Raw genomic sequence first — 20,693 nt, 5'->3', positions numbered from 1 at the left:
GGGTTAAGCACGGGCAGGGCAGGAACCGGAGTAGAGTCGGGGAAAAGGAAGAGTAAGATCGGTAGGGATGAGAAGGAAGGAATTGGAGGGCAGGAGGGGTGGAGTCGGTCTGGGACCCCAGAGCACTCAGGTGAGGGTGAGATGATAATCTTGGCCCCTAACATGTTTCCTGCTTAACATGCTTAGAGAAGCAGCGCGGCTCAGTGGAAAGAGCACGGGTTTGGGAGTCGGAGGTCACGGATTAAAATCCCGACTCAGCCGCTTGTCAGCTGTGAGACTTTGGGCAAGTCACCTAACTTCTCTGTGCCTCAGTTACCTCATCTGTAAAAAGGGGATTAAGATTGTGAGCCCCATGTGGGACAACCTGATCACCTTGTATCCTCTCCAGCGCTTAGAACAGTGCTTTGTACATAGTAAGCCCTTAACAAATGCCATCATTATCATCATTTCCTTCAGGCAGATAGGGACCTCATTCCTCTCAGTATCTAAAATATTCGTTTTTTAAATAATCCTCTAGGAAAGAATTAATCCTCCTAGTTTTGTTTTGTTCTGTTTTGTCGTCTGTCTCCCCCGTTTAGACTGTGAGCCCGTTGTTGGGCAGGGATCGTCCCTATCTGTTGCCGAACTGTTTATTCCCGGTGGTTAGTACAGTGCCCTGCACACAGTAAGTGCTCAATAAATACAATTGAATGAATGAATGAATAATGCTCCTACTAAAGTATTTAGTTTGCTATTGGGCAAGTTGCTAATGGGTAGCTTTCTATACCGGGAGAACTGGCTTCATGACGACTCACTAAAAAGAAAGCCAATCCCTCCAAATGATGCCACATTTCCCAATCCACGTTTCAGAACTTTCCAAATTTGCGGTCAACTTCTCCGGCCTGACGACTTTAATTTGTAGACAAGGTTAACCAATGAACCGTGGGCTACCATTTTAACATAGTATCTTTCTCCCAGGAGCTTTGTAAAGAATCCGGGTACTCCATAAGAGCTGAATAGTCCAAAAAATACAGAAGATAAATGCATCGTCAGTGAGTTTATAGGGTAATTTGAAACCTCCAGTTATACTCTCCCCATTTAAGTCTACTCTTCACTCCGCTGCCCAGATTATCTTTCTATAGAAACGCCCTGGGCAGGTCACCCCCCTTCTCAAAAACCTCCAGTGGTCGCCTCTCAACTTTCGTATCAAGCAAAAACTCCTCACAATTGGTTTCAAAGCTCTCCATCACCTTGCCCCCTCTTACCTCACCTCCCTTGTCTCCTTCTACAGCTCAGCCCGCACACTCCCCTCCTCTGCCGTTAAACTCCTCGCTGTGCCTCGTTCTCACCCATCCCGCCGTCAAGCCCCGGCCCACGTCCTACCTCTGGCCAGGAATGCCCTCCCTCCTCACCTCCGCCCAACTAGCATGCTTCCCCCCTTCAAAGCCTTACTGAAAACACCTCCTCCAGGAGGCCTTCTCAGACTGAGCCCCCCTTTTCCTCTGTTCCTCCTCCCCTCTCCATCACCCCGACTCCCTCCCTCTGCTCTACCCCACTCCCCTTCCCCCAGCACTTGGGTATATATGTACATACTTATTATTCTATATATATTAATTATGCTTATATATCTATAATTCTATTTATATTGATGCTACTGATGCCTGTCTACTTGTTTTGTTTTGTTGTCTGTCTTCTCCCTTCTAATAATAATAATGATGGTTTTTGTTAAGCACTTACTGTGTGCCAAGCACTGTTCTAAACACTGGAGTAGATACAAGGTAATCAGGTTGTCCCACGTGGGGCTCACAGTCTTAGTCCCCATTTTACAGATGAGGTAACTGAAGTCCAGAGAAGTGAAGTGACTTGCCCAAAGTCACACGGCTGATAAGTGGCAGAGCTGGGATTAGAACCCACGACCTCTGATTACCAAGCCCGGGTTCTTTCCACTAAGCCACGCTGCTTCTAGTCTGTGAGCCCGTTGTTAGGTAGGGATTGTCTCTACTTGTTGCCGAACTGTACTTTCCAACCGTTTAGTACAGTGCTCTAAACTCAGTAAGCGCTCAATAAATACGACTGAATAAATAAGACTGAAAAAATACTTCGGCCAATGATGGCCCCGAAAAGACGCTGCAGATATAAAAGCATAAAAATATGCAGCATGCACAGCTGATTCGGTGGCTTTAAATCTGTTCAAAGGGAATTTTGGCAATATAGGGATTTCAATACAGTATAGTGCCGTTTCAAATAATAAAAAAAAAAATTCCCAGCATTCAGCAACTAAAGTTTCAACCCTTTCGGAAGTTACCCTCCCAGGGCTTAAATGACCTCTGTCATCTAACTCATCGCACAATGTCAGTCCGTTCTCTCTTGAGCCAAGATATTCCTTTATTTGTGGAATACCATCTACAAGTCCGGACGACGGAACCAGCCAGGCCTTTGAGGCTCTTACTTTTTCCACTTTTGTGGTTAAACTGACATCTGTTGGCAGTGAGGCTGAATAACCAGTCAAGTGGATTACCACAGAGAAATGTATTTATTTTTGTAGTACGTCGCAACAGAAATTTGGACTTCAACTAGTAAATCCCTTAATTACTAAGTAAGGGATTACAAATGGAAATATTCCGGGACACCCCTAATAGCCAAAAGACTGGGTATTTGCTAGAAGTTGTTATAATCAAAAGGATTTGGGTTAGGATTTGGCGTTAGGTCACATGCCTGTAATTTTCTCTTTTGCTAACACATCTCCAAGACGCCTTCCCCGATTGAGCCCTCTTCTCCCCCGCTCGCTCTCCCCTCTGTGTCGTCTAAGCACTTGGATTTGTGACTTTTGGACATTTGATATCCGCCCAAGCCCCAACCCCACAGCATTTGTGTACATATCTTTAAATTGCATATTATAAATTACTTATTTATTCAAATTCATGTCCGTCTCCCCGCCGAAACTGTAAACTCATTAGGGGCAGGGGACGTGTCTGCTGATTCTGTACTGAGTACAGGACTCTGCACAAAGTAATAACTCAATAAATACCATGGGTTGATTGCTAACAATAAATTCACAGTTAAGGAGACAGACTTGTCTCTCGAGCCTTAGTTGCTTTACGTGTGCATTATGAAGCGCGATGCATTTCAGCTTCTACGGCAGTGTGTTTCACTGACCTTTCCGAGGTAGGATCTGCACAGTTCAGTGGATACTTGAGCTCGATCACATCTCCATTCTTCTCTTTCAACTGCCCATGATGTTCCATATAGTACTGCACTAATTCAGCCAGCGTGGCAAACTTCTCTCCTCCATAGAGATCGTAGTAATCCCCAGTATTTTGAATTTTGATGTGGGTGACGGCTCCATTTCGCCTAAAGCAGTTCATTCACACAAAGAGAAAAAGCGGTTAACCTGGTTAAAAGGGATTTCATTCTAAATATTAAATTTCACTAAAATTGACACGGATAAGTATTCTAACATGACTAGGGCAGCTTAATCTAGTATGACATCCACTGGATGAAACAGCTCTCTCTCTAGAGCGCTTAATATTTAAGTACCAGTTAAGACAGTAGCTTTAATATCTTTTGGTGATAACAGGACCCAAAATGGAGAAAGAGTTGAGTGCAACTGAGCATTTCAGATTAAGAACAAGAGGCTACAAAACAGTCTCCCCAGTCTCTGATCCATAGAAGCTTTTTTAAAAATTCTTGGTGGTTGGGAGAGAAAATAATCCTATTCTTAACAGCTAGAGTGAAAATTTTTCCCGCCAGAATGGGTGGAATATTAAACTTTACTTAATATTTCTATATGGAGAAAGGCTTTTGTTTTTTTCTGGCAGCGATCACCACCCAGTATTGGGCCACCTCTGATGAGTATGGATTGCAGTAAACAACTCGAACCCCGCAAAATATAATCCCTGCCTAGAAGTTTAGACGTCTGAAAAATCCTGGAAGGAACCACGCTGCCTAAGAAAATTTATTATTATTATTATATACTGAAAGCTTTCCTCCTCCAGGAGGCCTTCCCGGACTAAGTCCCCCTTTTCCTGTGCTCCCCCTCCCCTCTCCATCACCCCCACTCCCTCCCTCTGCTCGACCCCTCTCCCCACAGCACTTGTGTGCATGTGGGACAACCCGATTACCCTGTATCTACCCCAGTGCTTAGAACAGTGCTCTGCGCATAGTAAGCGCTTAACAAATACCAATATTATTTATAATTCTATTTATTTTATTAATGATGTGTATATATCTATAATTCTCTTTATTTCTACTGATGCCTGTTTACTTGTTTTGATGTCTGTCTCCCCCCATTCTAAACTGTGAGCCCACTGTGGGTAGGGATCGTCTCTGTTGCTGAATTGTACTTTCCAAACGCTTGGTACAGTGCTCTGCACATAGTAAGCGCTCAATAAATACGATTGAATGAATGAAAAAAAGATGTGACAACCCCAAGACCATGAAAGATTCCTCCAGCGGGGTCTACTTACGAAAGTATCCTCCTATCTAAGAAGGTAATTTGCAAGTTCCAAGAATGATACAAAATAAACCCACAAGAGGAACTTGCAACAGACCAGCTCCCCTCAGCCAACATCGTCGTCAGTATTTCTTTAGCTACTACTAAGGACACAGCAGTGGACTAAATCCTTGGAAATATAAAATAATAGCGGAAGGCATGGTTCCTGTGCTCGAGGACCTTACAGTGAATGGGTAAGACAGAGATAAATGGCAAACATATTCTTAGAACAAGAGTAAGCGTACAACTAATTAAAAAAAAGGCAATTCAAACAAATAGGGAGATAAACATGAGTCCAAGGTACGACTGATGGGTTAACCCTGCTGGGGATTAGTTAGGGACGTGGCTCAGTGGAAAGAGCACGGGTTTGGGAGTCAGAGGTCGTGGGTTCTAATCCCGGCTCTGCCGCTTATCAGCTGTGTGACTTTGGGCAAGTCACTTCACTTTTCTGTGCCTCAGTTACCTCATCTGTAAAATGGGAATTAAGACTGTGAGTCCCACGGGGGAAAACCTGATTACCTTGCATCTCCCCCAGCGCTCAGAACAGTGCTTGGCACATAGTAGGCACTTAACAAACACCATCGTTATTATTCTTATTACCTTCAGTAAGAAACTGCATTTTCTGGAAGAACTTTAAAGGTGGGGGTGGAGGGTGGAGATCTGGTTTGGCAGATTTGGAGGGAGAGGTAATGCCATACAAGAGGAAGCGGGGTGCAGTGGCCAGAGAGAATGGTCGACAAAGAGCTAGACTGAGGGCCAAGTCACTTAACTTCTCTGTGCCTCAGTTACCTCATCTGTAAAATGGAGATTAACTGCGAGCCCCACGGGGGACAACCTGATTACGCTATATCTACCCCAGCGCTTAGAACAGTGCTCTGCACATAGTAAGCGCTTAACAAATCCCAACATTACTATTACAGTTCGGCAAGGCGGTTACTTGTAGGATAAACGGAAAGGGGAGAGCCTAGAGGCTCCTGCCGGGAGGTGGAGAAAACCTGACCTACGGTAAGGATGGAAGAAAAGGTGCACCTAGGAGACAGTCTGCCAACCTATCGCAGGAGTGCGATCTCATCTTTCTCTCCGCTAACCCCTTGCCCACATCCTCCCTCTGGCCTGGAATTCCCTCCCCCTTCATATCCGACAGAGCACTACTCTCCCCCTCTTCAGAGGCCCGCTAAAATGACACCTCCTCCAAGAAGCCTTCCCTGACTAACCCCTCATTTCCCCTCCCTATTAGCCACTGCCACTGCATTGTCTACGCACCTGGGCCTGTACCGCTTAGGCACTTCGATATTCACCCGCCGCTCAGCCCTGCAGCACTAATATACATATCCATCTGTAATCTGCTTTGATGTCTGTCTCCCCACCTTAGCCTTCAAGCTCCTTGTGGGCAGGGATTGGGTTTACAATCAGTCGATCGTATTTACTGAGTTCTTGCTGTGCGCAGAATGCTGTCCTAAGCGCTTAGGAGAGTACAATATAACAGTTGACAGACGGGTTCCCTGCTCACCACCAGTTCCCGTTCTAGAGGGGGAGAGAGACCTGAATATAAATAAATTACAGATACGCAGCACGTAAATGTTTTCGTGCCGGGAGGGTGGACGAATAAAGGGAGCGATTCAGGACGATGCATAAGGGAGTGGGAAAAGAGGAAATGAGGGCTTAATCAGGAAAGGCCTCTTGGAGGAGATGTGCCTTCGGTAAGGCTTTGAGGTTGGAGAGAGTGAATGTCTGTTGGCTATGAAGGGGGGGACGTTCCAGGGCCGAAGCCGACATGGGTGAAATGCCGGCGGCGAGATAGACGGGATCAAGGTAGAGTAGGTTTACCTACTCTATTGTATTGTTCTCTCCCAAGTGTTTAGTACAGCGCTCAACCCACAATAAGCGCTCAAATAAACGCCAATGATTGACAGTTTACGAGAAATACCAGTAGGACTCAGAGACCAACCCACTGTCGAAGACGAAAGACTGAAAAGCCAAAGATGAAACCAGGTGAGCAAACTCCTGGGAGAGGGAGAGAGAATAGTGCCAATCTTCGAAGAGAAAAGTAGGAGGAGCAGCGTTAGGAGAGAAAATATCTTTCTTGTTTAAGATTTTTCAGGCTTTTGAGTGACTATTCGGGTTCCAGCTTTTTGCGGGGAGGGGATGCAGGAAAATCAAACTTACAGAAAATTTCATTAGGAACATTTTCTGATGAGGTGAGGGACAGGAAAAAGTACAGTAGAACCAAGAGCCGGCACCGTGAGGCTCCGCAGACTTTAAGCTGCCCCGAATGGGCGTGAATCACATCTACCACCTCTGTGTACTGTCCTTTCCCAAGACCTTAGTACAGTATTCTATAAATTATATATATTAATGTCTGTATCCGCCGCTAGACTGCAAAGTCGCTGTGGACGGGGCAGGTGTCTACCAACTCTGTGGTACCGTCCCAAGCGCTCAGTACCGTGCTCTGCACATGGAAAGGGCTCAATAAATACCACCGATGCGATGATGCTCTGCAAACAGTAAGGGCTCAATAAATACCATCAATTGAAGAGAAGGTTTCATTTGCTAGATACTAATTCTTGGCTGCCTCCATCTTTTGTCCTGAGAGTTTGGAAACAGAAGGAGCATCATCCCTAACTTTCTCCCAAATAAACTAGGTCCCATCACCCTCAATAATAATAATACTGGTATTTGTTAAGGGCTTTCTATGTGCCAGGCGCCAGACGGAGCGCTGGAGTGGATACAAGCAAAGAGGGCTGGACAGAGTCGCTGTCCCACATGGGGCTCACAGTCTTATTTCCCATTTTACAGATGAGTTTAATGAGTGAAGTGACTTGCCTAAGGTCATACAGCAGACAAGCGGCGGAGCGGGGATTAGAACCCAGGCCACGGAGAAGGTTCAGGACTCGGGCTGCTATCAGTGGGCCACAGGCAGACCCCCAAAACGGTTCTGTTCACCCTCAGGGCAGCCACCTGTGCAGATCTGCTTTTCTGTTGGCTCCCATCTCTCCATCCAGGGTTATTTAAGAAGAAAACAAAAGACAGTAGAACAATGTTTTCTACCTGGAAAATTCCCCCTTTATGAAGATCAACTTACCTAACGGAAAGTGTGAAGTCTCCTGGATTACTCTTACTGGGCCTAGCCAAGAAACTGCCATCAACTCCTCTCGTCAGCAGTAAATTCTCTGCCTCCACTCCGGTGATATTTGGGTGAAACCATCTTGGCAAAGACAAAGAGAAACAAAAGAAACGTGTTAGAATCGATGGGAACGGGCCACCCGTACGCTGTCTGGGGGAGGCTTCGTTTTAGCAAGAGTCTCCCAAACCACTGATCGAGGTACAAATAGAGTTATCATCTCCCGATTACATCATCATTGACTGAAAAAGAGCAAGCCGACTCTGGATCTCAGACCTAGGAACTTTCAGCAAGAGGATTTTCCTCCTGGCTCCCAACTTTCGCTGAGGTTCACAGACTGGAGTGTTCCCTGAAATAACCAGATCTGAATTACCCCGGACTTTATTGATCCAACGTAACGCTTATGGCGTCAACTCCATAGTGCGGGCTTTGTTCTGAGACATTTGTTTATCACCTGTTAGCAAATAGGCTGCTTTGTTCTGATCTGGATAAAACTTGCACATGGACTCTCAAATTTAAGTCCAGTCAAGTGGTAATAGAGTACAGAAGTCTAAAGGCCTAGATAACATAACCATAAAGACGAGAAGAAACAAAAGATTTCTGGTCAGTGATTTCAAAAGAAAAAAAAAATCCACAACTACTCACACAGTTCTTCATTATTTCCACGTGCTTAATCAGAAACATGCAGTGGCCTTTTTCAAAAAACAAAAAAATAAAATAAACCTACAACTCTTTCCAGCACTAGAATCGGCATATATCGGGCTTATAATAGGCTAACCAGTAGACGTAAGAAAAAATTCTACACGCAGATCAAACCTAAATTAATTACACTCTTATAGTGGTAACGTGGAACAAATAAGAAAATTATTCATGTATTGGTCATCGGGAACAATCAAGACACAGGCTTTGTGAAAGACAGGTATTTTGATAATGCGAACATCATAACATCACGACAGTTTAAGAGTTCAAGGGAAGGTCCAAAAACTTAGAGTAACGTCCGCCTCTAGGCTACCTGGTTTTCGCTGCCATAAACACCATTAAGCTCTTACAACACTGTCCTTTTTCAGAAAAACTAAGTGGAAGGAGAACAGATGATTTGGAATCAAATCATTTTTACAAATTCTATTCGTTCCTTCCAAGCGATCAAATTTATGGTAATCTCCCTGAGACAATTTTGGCAAAGACAACAGCCAAATTCCAAGTAAAAGGGGTCATGCTCCAGATCAGAAAGCAGTTTTGCATACCACAGAAGACACCACTTTGGCATTGGAGTCTAAAGGTTTCCAAATAACCATTCCCTTCCCTGCCCCCTCTCCCCCTCCAAAAAAAAAAAATCACTCAGTAACCCTTTGAATTATAAACTGTAGATACTGTGCAGACGGACAAGTTCTAATCTCTTCATACCTCCATTTCTCCAAAATGACCAAGTGCAACTGTGGCGGGACAGAAATAGAAATCCACGTTCGTTGTTCCCAATTTGGGATTCTCTCAAACCATCCATCCTCTGAAATCCAAGAAACCTAATTTGGATTTTGAATTCGGATAAGACGATTCATTATGTCTGAGCCGACCCGGGGACGAAGAAGGTGAGGTTCTGTCAGCACGGCACGGGTCCCATCGGACCCAACTTGCTATGATGGACCGCGGTACAATTGGGGTCAAAGGGCCTGAAGTCAGCCTGGAGGTTTTCCTGGGCTTAAGTCTTTGGCTTTTTTTGGAAAGAAAATCAGAACAGCCATAATGGGGGGAAAGAGAAAGTGAGAGAACGGAGGGAGGACTATTATAATATCCAAGAAAAGCTCAAGTAAATTTCTATGTCCTATTTTAGTCACCTGTTATAAAACTATCTCCAATTGTAGATTTATCTCGATATCCCAAACAGCGGCAATAATGTTGCAGCTGTATCTTCTCTTAAATCCTTCAGCTCTAGAAACACACATTTCTGCCTGCAGAATAGTCTGGCTCAAAGGAACGAAAAGAAGCCTCCATTTCCCATAAGGCACAATCATTTCTGCAGATCCCACCAAGTTGAGGCCAATAAATAAAAACCCTTCGGCTTTTTCTCCCATCTCTCCCGTAACCACTGTTTCAAAAAGTTCTACACTTAGCAAATTTCACACAATCTTTCTATTTACCCACCACATGTAAACTTGAATTTAGTGGTTAACCATGTTAACAAATATTGAAGGAGGCTGCTCAGCAGTTCTTTCCACATGAAAAATGGATAAAGTGGTCCATACAGGGTGGCCTCAATTAAAAGAGATCCGTCCCATTTAATGCCATGTTTGTTTATATGTTCTGATAGAAACAGGCTGTATTGTAGCTAGGAAAAAAAAAACCTTTCATGAAGACACAAAAACATCATTATGGAGCTTCCAGCTTCTAAAATGGCCCTAAATTAAGCCCTTTCCCCTCAAATTTCCATAGAAAGACTTAGGTCAGAGCCAACTTAATTTATACTTTAGACAGAGTGAAAGTATTATATTGAAGCTTCCAATACCTCCTTGTGCCATTCAGACTACTGCATTAGCCTCCTCACCAGTCCAACCTCCAAACACCCCCGTTCCAATCTAAACAGCGTGGCTCAGTGGAAAGAGCCCGGGCTTGGGAGTCAGAGGTCATGGGTTCTAATCCCGGCTCCGCCATCTGTCAGCTGGGTGAATTTGGGCAAGTTACTTCACTTCTCTGAGCCTCAGTTACCCCACCTGTAAAATGGGGATTAAGACTGTGAGCCCTTGTGGGACAACCTGATTACCTTCTATCACCTCTAGCGCTTCGAACAGTGCTTGGCACATAGTAAACGCTAAACAAATGCCATCATTATTATTATACTGCACTCTCCCAATCCCTTAGTACCATGCTCTCCACATAGTAAGTGCTCAATACATAGGCTGATTAAGGGCAGATCTCATCCAGGAGGCTTTCCCCAACTAAGTCCTCATTTCTTCTTCTCCCGATCCCTTCTGTATTGTCCTTCCACTTGGGGTTTGCACTTTTTATTCATCCCACCCTCAGCCCCACAGCACTTGAATATTTATCCGTAATTTATTTTAACGTCAGCCACCTCCTCTAGGCTGTAATGTGGGTAGGGATCGGGTCTACTAACTCTGTTATTTTGTCCCCCACCCCGAGTGCCTAGCACAGTGCCCGTACACAATAAGTGCTCAACAAATATGGCTGATTGAGAGGCCACTCTGCTTGGTAACGAAGGCGACCGCCGCATCGAGTCGGGTCCCAAAGTGAGGAATAACCGACCGTGTTGACACGCTTCTACTTCTCACACCAGCTAATACGGAGGTGACTAACTAAGTTACCAGATTGGTCATTAACTGCAAAATCAAAAACCAGTTGGGTGAAATACAGATTGAGCAGAGAAACCTACCCCATAGCCAAATTCAAAGTAAGTCTGAAACAGAGAGGCTTGGATGATGAGCATATTAAGTACGTGAAAGGGAAGGATGGGGAAGAGTGAGAAGGGAGGAAACGTGAGAGGGAGAGTGCCGTAGAGACAGAGCAGAGAAGACGGACACTTTCATTCTGTCAGTGAAGGAGAACGAATGGCTCGAAACCAAGAGTTTAGCCTCAGTTTCTAGTTTCCAATCTCCACTAACTAGAGACCCAACTCTGCTGCCAGGAAAATCACTGTCCAGAGGAGGTAACTGGGGAGAGTAAGATTAATCACTTAACCTATCGAGATGCCATTAAGGTTAATTAAGCACCCTGAATTTTGGCAATGAGGCGATAGTGGACCGGTAGGGAGGAAACAAAAGAGAACAAACGTGCGACATGTGAAATAAACACAATTATTGCCCCACTCGAACTTTTTTTTTAATTGTCTCTGTTAAGCGCTTACTACATACCAGGCACTGCTCTAAGCACTGGAGTAAACACAAGGTAATATATATTTTGTATATATGAATGTATCTCTAATTCTATTTATTTATATTGACGCTCGTTTACTTGTTTTGATGTGAGCCCGTTGTGGGCAGGGTGGTCTCTCTTTATTGCTATATCGTACTTTCCAAGGGCTTAACTCAGGGCTCTGCACACAGTACGCACTCAATAAATACGACTGACTGAATTAATGAATGAATAAATGAAAGGTAATCAGGTTGGATATCCCTATCTCTGAGCCACAGAAAAGTGAAGTGACCTGCACAAGATCACGTAGCAAATGAGTGGTGGAGCCGGGACTAGAACCCAGGTCCTTCTGATTCCCAGGCCCACGCTCTATCCACAAAGCCAAACTGCTTCTCTAACTTTTGACTATGATATTTCACAAACCCCTTCACAATCTCAGAGAGAGCTTCCCCTTTTCCCATCATCATTGCGTGTCTATTTTCAAAGGTGTAATAATAATGTTGGTATTTGTTCAGCGCTTACTATGTGCAGAGCACTGTTCTAAGCACTGGGGTAGATACAGGGTAATCAGGTTGTCCCACGTGAGGCTCACAGTCTTAATCCCCATTTTACAGATGAGGTCACCGAGGCCCAGAGAAGTTAAATGACTTGCCCACAGTCACACAGCTGACAAGTGGCGGAGCTGGCATTTGAACCCGCGACCTCTGACTCCCAAGCCTGTGCTCTTTCCACTGAGCCGTGCTGCTTCTCGTATCGGCCCACGTTCTCTCACGCCTCCTAAGAGAAGTTACTCAATTCTCAGTTTTTCACCCGTTCCCTCCTTCCACGTTGGACCCTGGTCCTCACAGCCCCATCATCGAAAAAACACGTGCACGATGTGGTGGGAGAGGTAAAGGGAGAGTCGAGGGATTATCAGATCAAGGAAGGCAGAGGCTAAGGAATCTCTGCTACGTCCGTTCCGGTTACTCAGGGAAAGGTTTCATGGAGAAATTGTTCAAGTGAAGGCTTGGTGATCTGGGGAGAAGTTGGGCGGGGATTCCAGCAGGGGGTGCGACTTGAGGAAAAGATTCAAGAGAGTTGATCAATAAACCAATCGACGGTATTTAATGAGCGCTAACCGTGAGCAGAGCACTGCATTAAGTGCTTGGGAGAATTCAGTCATTCAATCGTATTTATTGAGTGTTTACCGTGTGCGGAGCACTGTACTAAGCCCTCGGAAAGAACAATTCAGCAACAGATTGAGACAATCTCGGCCCACAGTGGGCTCACAATGTAGAAATGGGGAGACAGACATCAAAAAGGCATCAATAGAAACAGAACTGTAATATACACATATCATTTATAAAAATAGAATTATATTCTAGAGTTGGTGGACACGTCCCCTGCTTGAGTGCTCAATAAATACGATTGAATGAAAGATCAAATGAGGAAGGCACTGAGCCGATCTGGCTGCGAAGAGCAAAGGGAATGGGCTCTACTGATCCCGAGGATCCCCACTTAAAATGCAATTTTCCTGGATTGGGCCTCTTTGGTTCACAAAGAACTTCTGGCTTGAAAGTTTGCCCATAATGCAAGGATATTTCACCCAACGATGGGTTGGATGTTGGGTTCAATTTTCACTATTGTCAGAAGTTACACGGATTGCTACTTGTGCTTACTGCAAGTACTCAAAAACTGCTCTCTGCCCACCTAATCCCCAACCCCACGAATTATCAGATCCCAAAATTTTGGCCCGTGTGTAGATTCTGGATTTTAAGCTCAATTCCCTGCCTCGACAACAACCTAATCTTGGGCAACTCACTCCAACCCTCTGCACCTCAGAAAAAAAGCCACTAAATCATGTTCTGGGGAGAACGTTACCCAGATGGAACTCTTACTTTACCCATGAGTTTCTTGATGTATTTGGACTACTCCTGCTATGGAATAAATGGCAGGTTTCCAATAGGGGATTTGGGTTTTGGAATTAGCTGTTTCCCCCACACATACACACACAAAAAAAAGTCTCAGATCAGCTCATTTCATATGTCTCCAACTAATCGATTATATCTTGTCGCATTTCTCAGAGGCTCTGTAGAACAATAAACTGTTTATTTTCCTAAATAGAAAAAAATAAATGCTGCTCACTGGTCCTGAGCTTTGTTTTTCCAAATCCTAGAGAGAGCTGTGAGACATTGTTTTCAGCTTGCTCTTTTGCTAAATCGGCGAATGTTAGTATCGCCTAATAATAACCGTTACAGGAACATATTATCTGGCACCTCGGCTACTCTATTGCGATACGTACAATGACGGAGCTATAGAGAGGGAAGCTGTAATCTAAGCAGTGGAGCCAGGACTTCTGCAGCCTTAGCCAAAAAGATGACCTTAATTTGGACACACAGTTCATAAAGGCAGCCCGATCTCATCATTCCAACCAGCGGGCAAACTACTGGTTCTGCCAGGCAAACTGAGTCAGTAATTATAATGATATAAATCAAAGTGTCCACTCTGAACTGCCAAAGGTTTTAAATTCCTCCTAGTAGGAGCTACGCTAAAACTTTCAGGAAGAAGACAAAGCGTGTCAGTGGGGAAGAGAGACGCGTTACGTCGGGTCGACAATTTTCCCGTTTAAGGCTAGCACGGTTCTTTAAGAGGACGGTAGCTGGTGGACCGAGAGACGTTCTTCCGGCTACAAGTTTAGATTCTAATCTCAGCTCTGCCAAAGATCCACAGGACAACTAGAGACAAATAACGTAGGTGACCGCTTGCCAGCTTCTCCGTCTATACCGATACAGAGATGCTAACGTATATAACGGCTACATAAGGACTTTAAAACCTTGTATCTGAACTCTTATAATTCCATGAAGCCCCAAGGTCATCCAATAGATTTACGGTCAGAGTGAAGTGGGAGCAAGGATCAGAGAAGTGGGCAAGAGGGAAGCACTTACTGGGCGCAGGGCACTGTACTAAGCGCTTGGGAGAGTACAACAGAGTTGGTAGGCACGTTCCCCGTCCACGAAAAGCTTGCGGCTTTACAGTGTTCCTGATGCGTTTGTGGGTTAGAGAGAAGTGCTAGCTTTTGAAATTCGTAACGGTATATCTTTCTCTTCCACAGCAGGTGGGAAAGGAACATACCTAGGCGAGTGCTAAATTAAATAAAAATGGCTTTCTTGCCCATGCCGGATTTTCAGCTTTCTAGGGCAAAAGGCACTAGAGAAGGGAGCATGGGGTAGTGGATAGAGCACGGGCCCGGGAGTCAGAAGGTCACGGGTTCTAACCGCAGCTCCACCAGTTGCCTGCTGTGTGACGCGACGCACGTCAGTTCGCTTCTCTGTGCCTCAGTTACCTCGTCTGTAAAAATGGGGTAGGAGACTGTGAGCCCCACAAAGGACGCGGACCGTGTCCGACTCCATTTGCCTGCATCCACTCCGGCGGTCAGTACGGTGCCTGGCAAACAGGAAGCGCTCGACATCATCACGATTATCGGTTGCTTCGGGTGCCTCACGTACTGGAACGGCGGCTACCTGTTCGGCTGGAAAAGCCGAAGCGGAACAAAAGGCCGAATGCCTACTCTGATAGAGAGCAAAGCAATTAAGACGGGACAAGTGCTTGACGTGACTAAAGTATTACACGAACGTTGAGGTTATGCGCTACGCCGCTAAACCGCGGTTGTGTTAACCAGATCATTCAGGGCTTGCAATTAGATCTGCCAACTCTCACACTTCCAATGAGTTTTAAAAGGCGTTATTTCCAAAAACACTCATGAACACAGAGCTGTTGTATGTACCTCGGGGAGGGTTTCAAAAATCTGACTCCTAATATCTTGAGACATCTCTCGATCAAATCACCCCACAGCCGGAGAGAGTTCTGCGTCTGGGCAAAGGGGGATGCTTGTGGGGTGGGACACTTAACCAACAATAACGGTTTTTATTTTAATGCTCTGAGGTACAATAAATACTAAAACGGGTGTCAACAAAGCACACAGTATAGCATTAACGATGCTACACAATAACGAGGCATGAGAATAACCAAAATGAAAGCAGCGTCTAAAGGGACGGACTACAGTGTGGCGAATGGTTCTTCGCGGGTAACGGGGCCTAATGAAAAGAGCATGGGACCGGGTGTCGGGAGACACGTCCTCCTCTCTGCTCCAACAAACTGCTCGTTGTGTGACCCTGGTCAAGTCACTTATCGGCTCCATGCCTCGGTCCCTCCGTCTGTCCAACGGGGATAAAAGTGAACGTTCGCCCTCTCTCTCAAAGCAGCGTGGCTCGGTGGAAAGAGCCCGGTCTTGGGAGTCAGAGGACGTGGGTTCTAATCCCGGCTCCGCCACCTATCAGCTGTGTGGCTTTGGGCAAGTCACTTCACTTCTCAGTTACCTCATCCGTAAAATGGGGACGAAGACTGCGAGCCCCACGTGGGACAACCTGATGACCCTGTATCTACCCCAGCGCTTAGAACAGTGCTTGGCACCCAGTAAGCGTTTAACAAACACCATCATTATCATTATTAAAACTGCAAACCGCAGGTGGGACGGGAACCGTTTCTAGTCTAATTTGTAACCCAACCTAGTGCTTAGCACAGGTGAGTGCTTACCGTGCTTAATATTATTATTATTATTATAATATTGTATCTCAGTACCTGCGCCTAAGGATCACAAATACTTTAACGTTATTTCAAAGGGTGCTGAAGGTATCGGTCAGAAAGCCGGTCCTCAAAGAAAAAACAAACAGAGTTTTGACGGGGCAGATCTAGAATATTAATAATGACATTTAAGTGCTTACTCCGTGCCAAGCACTGTACTGAGCGCTGGGATATCTACCAGCAAATTATACTGGACACAGTCCCTGTCCCAAGTGGGGCTCACAGTCTCAAGCCCCATTTTACAGAGGGGGTGACTGAGGGACAGAGAAGTGCAGCGAACTGCCCAAGGTCACACAGCAGACGGAGAGGAGGGGCGGGATTAGAGAAGCAGCGTGGCTCAGTGGAACGAGCCCGGGCTTGGGAGTCAGAGGTCGTGGGTTCTAATCCCGGCTCCACCAGCTTGCCACCTATGTGACTTTGGGTAAGTCACTTCATTTCTCTGTGCCTCAGTTACCTCATCTGTAAAATGGGGATTAAAACTGTGAGCCCCATGTGGACAACCTGATCACCTTGTTCCCCCCCATGCTTAGAACAGTGCTTTGCACATAGTAAGCGCTTAACAAATACCACCATTATTATTATTATTAACCCATGACCTTCTGACTCCTAGGCCAGTGCTCTATCCACTAGAAACCATGGCCACAGAGAGGTTAGAAGCAGTGTGGCTAGGCGGAAAGAGCCCGGGCTTAGGACTCAGAGGTCATGGGTTCTACTCCCAGCTCCTCCACCTGTCAGCTGTGTGACTTTGGGCAGGTCACTTCGCTTCTCGGTGCCTCAGTTCCCTCATCTGTAAAACGGGGATTAAGACTGCGAGCCTCACGTGGGACAACCCGATTACCCTGCATCTACCCCATAAAACCGTGAGCCCGTCATTGGGCAGGGATTGTCTCTATCTATGGCCCAATTGTACGTTCCAAGCGCTTAGACCAGTGCTCTGCACATAGTAAGCGCTCAATACTATTGAATACCCCGGCGCTTAGAACAGTGCTCGGCCCAGAGTGAGTGCTTAACAAATACCAACATTATTATGATGATGATGATGCTTGAGACAAGATGGTAAATCGAGGCCAGGGGTGGGCTCGAACCCGACTGGACCTGGCGCCCTAAAATTCAGAAGTGAACTGCCCCCCCCCCCCCAACCACCCCTTTACTCTCACAGCAGCATGGCTCAGTGGAAAGAGCCCGGGCTGGGGAGTCAGAGGTCGTGGGTTCGAATCCCGGCTCTGCCACTCGTCAGCTGTGTGACCGTGGGCCAGTCGCTTCACTTCTCTGGGCCTCGGTGACCTCATCTGCAAAACGGGGATTAAGACTGGGAACCCTCCGTGGGACAACCCGATTCCCCCGTGTCTACCCCAGCGCTTAGAAAGGTGCTCTGCACATAGTCGGCGCTGAACAAACACCAACATTATCAATCCCGACCCCGCCGCCTGCCAGCTGGGTGACCGGGGGCCAGTCGCTTCACTGGGCCTCAGTGACCTCATCTGTAAAATGGGGATTAAAACCGAGAGCCCCACGTGGACACCCTGACCACCTTGTATCTCCCAGCGCTTAGAACCGCGCTTTGCACCTAGTGGGCGCTTAACAAACGCCCCCAATTTACTTTTAACAGTCCGGTGTAATAATGATGCAATTCTCATGAAGCAATAAGCCCGGAATGTCCCGCGCGGCCCCGATCGACTCTCCGGCTTTAGGGGGGGGGTTCAGGACGAACCCCCCCGCAAAGGGGAAACGGGCCCAATCTCGGGTTGCAAAAAGCCACTGCTGCCAAGGGAAAACGAAATGAATGAAGGGAAGGCGCACTCGGGGGACTGTGGCGGGGGCCGAGGAGAGGCCCGACATCCACCGTGCTGCCCCATCGGCCGGGGGGCCAGGGGGGCCTCTAATGCCCGCCGCGCCTGGTCCCACCGGCCGGCCTCACCCCTGCGGGCCCAGGCTGAGCGCTTCCCACGGAGCGCCGCGATGATTACGGGGCCCCCAGCGCCTAGCCTGGCGCTCCGCTCGCAGGGGGAGCTCCGCAAGGGCCGCGGGAGGGTTGCGGTGGCAGGCTGAGGCGGGGGGCGGGAAGGGGGAGCGGCGGGGGACCCCGTTTTGGGGGGTGGCGGGGCGGTGGGCGGAGAGTGGGCGCCGGGGGGAGGCGGATGGGGCCTCCTCTTTTTCCTCCTCCTCACCTCCTGGATGTCATGTTGCTCCTCCGGGGCGGCTGAGGCGGGCCGGGAGCGCGCCCGGGAGCGCGCGGGCGGAGCGGGGGCTGCGGGCGGAGCGGGGGCTGCGGGCGGAGCGGGGGCCGCGCCGCCCCCCCCCCCCCACCCCGAGGCTCCCGGAGACGCGGTCGGACCCCCCCTTCCCCGCCGGCCCCTCCGGCCCCGCCCCCCGCCAGGCCCGGCCCCCTTCCCCCCGCCCCCCCCCAGGACCGGCTCCTCGCCGCCGCGCCCCTGACGTCATCGCCCCGCGCCGCCGCCGCCCTCCCTCCCGCTCGGCCTCCTGGCGTCATCACCCCGCGACTCCGCCGTGCCTCCCCCCCCTCCCCCCCGCAAAGCGACCCCCGCGCAGGCGCATTGATAACGTCGGTATTTGTTAAGCGCCGACTAGGTGCAGAGCCCTGTTCTGAGCGCTGGGGGAGATGCAGGCTCATCAGATTGTCCCACGTGAGGCTCCCAGTCTTCATCCCCATTTTACAGGTGAGGGAACTGAGGCACAGAGAAGTTAATAGTAATAACGTTGGTCTTTGTGAAGCGCTGACTAGGTGCAGAGCGCAGTTCTAAGCGCTGAGGGAGATCCGGGATCATCAGGTTGTCCCACGTGAGGCTCAAAGTCTTCATCCCCATTTGGCAGATGAGGGAACTGAGGCTCAGAGAAGTTAATAATAATAATGGTGGTGTTTGTGAAGCGCCGACTAGGTGCAGAGCACTGTTCTAAGCGCTGGGGGAGATACAGGGTCTTCAGGTTGTCGCCCGTGAGGCTCACAGTCTTCATCCCCATTTGACAGATGAGGGAACTGAGGACCAGAGAATAATAATAATGTTGGTATTTGTTAAGCACTTACCATGTGCAGAGCACGGTTGTAAGCGCTGGGGGAGATACAGGGGCATCAGGTTATCCCACGTGAGGCTCACAGTCTTCATCCCCGTTTTGCAGATGAGGCCCAGAGAAGTTAATAGTAATAATGTTGGTATTTGTGAAGCGCTGACTATATGCAGAGCACTGTTCTAAGCGCTGGGGGAGATCCAGAGCCCACATGAGGCTCGCAGTCTTCATCCCCATTTTAATAATATAATGTTGGCATTTGTGAAGCCCTGGCTATGGGCAGAGCACTGTTCTAAGCGCTGAGGGAGGTGCAGGGTCATCAGGTTGTCCCACGTGAAGCCCACAGTCTTCATCCCCATTTTACAGATGAGGCCCAGAGAAGTTAATAGTGATAATGTTGGTATTTGTTAAGCGCTGACTATGTGCAGAGCGCTGTTCTAAGCGCTGGGGGAGATACATCCCCATTTGACAGATGAGGCAACTGAGGCCCGGAGAAGTGAAGTGACTTGCCCACTGTCACCCAGTTGACAAGTGTCAGAGCTGGGATTCGAACCCACGACCTCTGACTCGTGGCCCGCAATCTCGGCCCGCAATCTCGGTGTCATCCTTGACTCGTCCCTCTCGTTCACCCCACACATCCTATCCGTTACCAAGACCTGCCGGTTTCACCTCTACAATATCGCCAAGATCCGCCCTTTCCTCTCCACCCAAACGGCTACCTTACTATTACGGGCTCTCGTTATATCCCGGCTAGACTACCGTGTCGGCCTTCTCTCTGACCTCCCTTCCTCCTCTCTCGCCCCGATCCGGTCTATTCTTCACTCCGCTGCCCAGCTCATCTTCCTGCAGAAACGATCTGGGCATGTCACTCCCCTTCTTAAACAACTCCAGTGGTTGCCTATCGACCTCCGCTCCAAACAAAAACTCCTCACTCTAGGCTTCGAGGCTCTCCATCACCTTGCCCCTTCCTACCTCTCCTCCCTTCTCTCTTTCTACCGCCCACCCCGCACGCTCCGCTCCTCCGCCGCCCACCTCCTCACCGTCCCTCGGTCTCGCCTATCCCGCCGTCGACCCCTGGGTCACGTCCTCCCGCGGTCCTGGAACGCCCTCCCTCCTCACCTCCGCCAAACTGATTCTCTTTCCCTCTTCAAAACCTTACTTAAAAATCACCTCCTCCAAGAGGCCTTCCCAGACTGAGCTCCTCTTCCCCCTCTACTCCCTCTGCCATCCCCCCTTTACCTCTCCGCAGCTAAAGCCTCATTTTCCCCTTTTCCCTCTGCTCCTCCACCTCTCCCTTCCCATCCCCACAGCACTGTACTCGTCCGCTCGACTGTATATATTTTCGTTACCCTATTTATTTTGTTAATGAATTGTACATCGCCTTGATTCTATTTAGTTGCCATTGTTTTTACGAGATGTTCTTCCCCTCGACGCTGTTTAGTGCCATCGTTCTCGTCTGTCCGTCTCCCCGGATTAGACTGTAAGCCCGTCAAACGGCAGGGACCGTCTCTATCTGTTGCCGACTTGTTCATCCCAAGCGCTTAGTACAGTGCTCTGCACATAGTAAGCGCTCAATAAATACTATTGAATGAATGA

The 20,693-nt window shown here is 47.9% G+C and overlaps 1 protein-coding gene across 1 annotated transcript in view; it reads right to left on the bottom strand.

Moving 5' to 3' along the window:
- PTPN11 (protein tyrosine phosphatase non-receptor type 11) overlaps positions 1-18,336 on the bottom strand; it is a 58,497-nt gene extending 40,161 nt beyond the window's left edge. The window contains 3 exon segments of the mRNA XM_029051906.2: positions 3,136-3,330; positions 7,554-7,676; positions 18,242-18,336. Coding sequence (XP_028907739.1) covers positions 3,136-3,330; positions 7,554-7,676; positions 18,242-18,255 — 332 coding nt within the window. The 5' untranslated portion in view covers positions 18,256-18,336.
- Between the last annotated feature and the right edge of the window lie 2,357 nt (positions 18,337-20,693).

This window comes from Ornithorhynchus anatinus, chromosome 2 (assembly GCF_004115215.2).
Source record: "Ornithorhynchus anatinus isolate Pmale09 chromosome 2, mOrnAna1.pri.v4, whole genome shotgun sequence".
NCBI classification, from domain to species: domain Eukaryota; kingdom Metazoa; phylum Chordata; class Mammalia; order Monotremata; family Ornithorhynchidae; genus Ornithorhynchus; species Ornithorhynchus anatinus.
The sequence above is the reverse complement of the archived record's forward strand: the minus strand, read 5'-3'. Positions and strand labels throughout refer to the sequence as shown.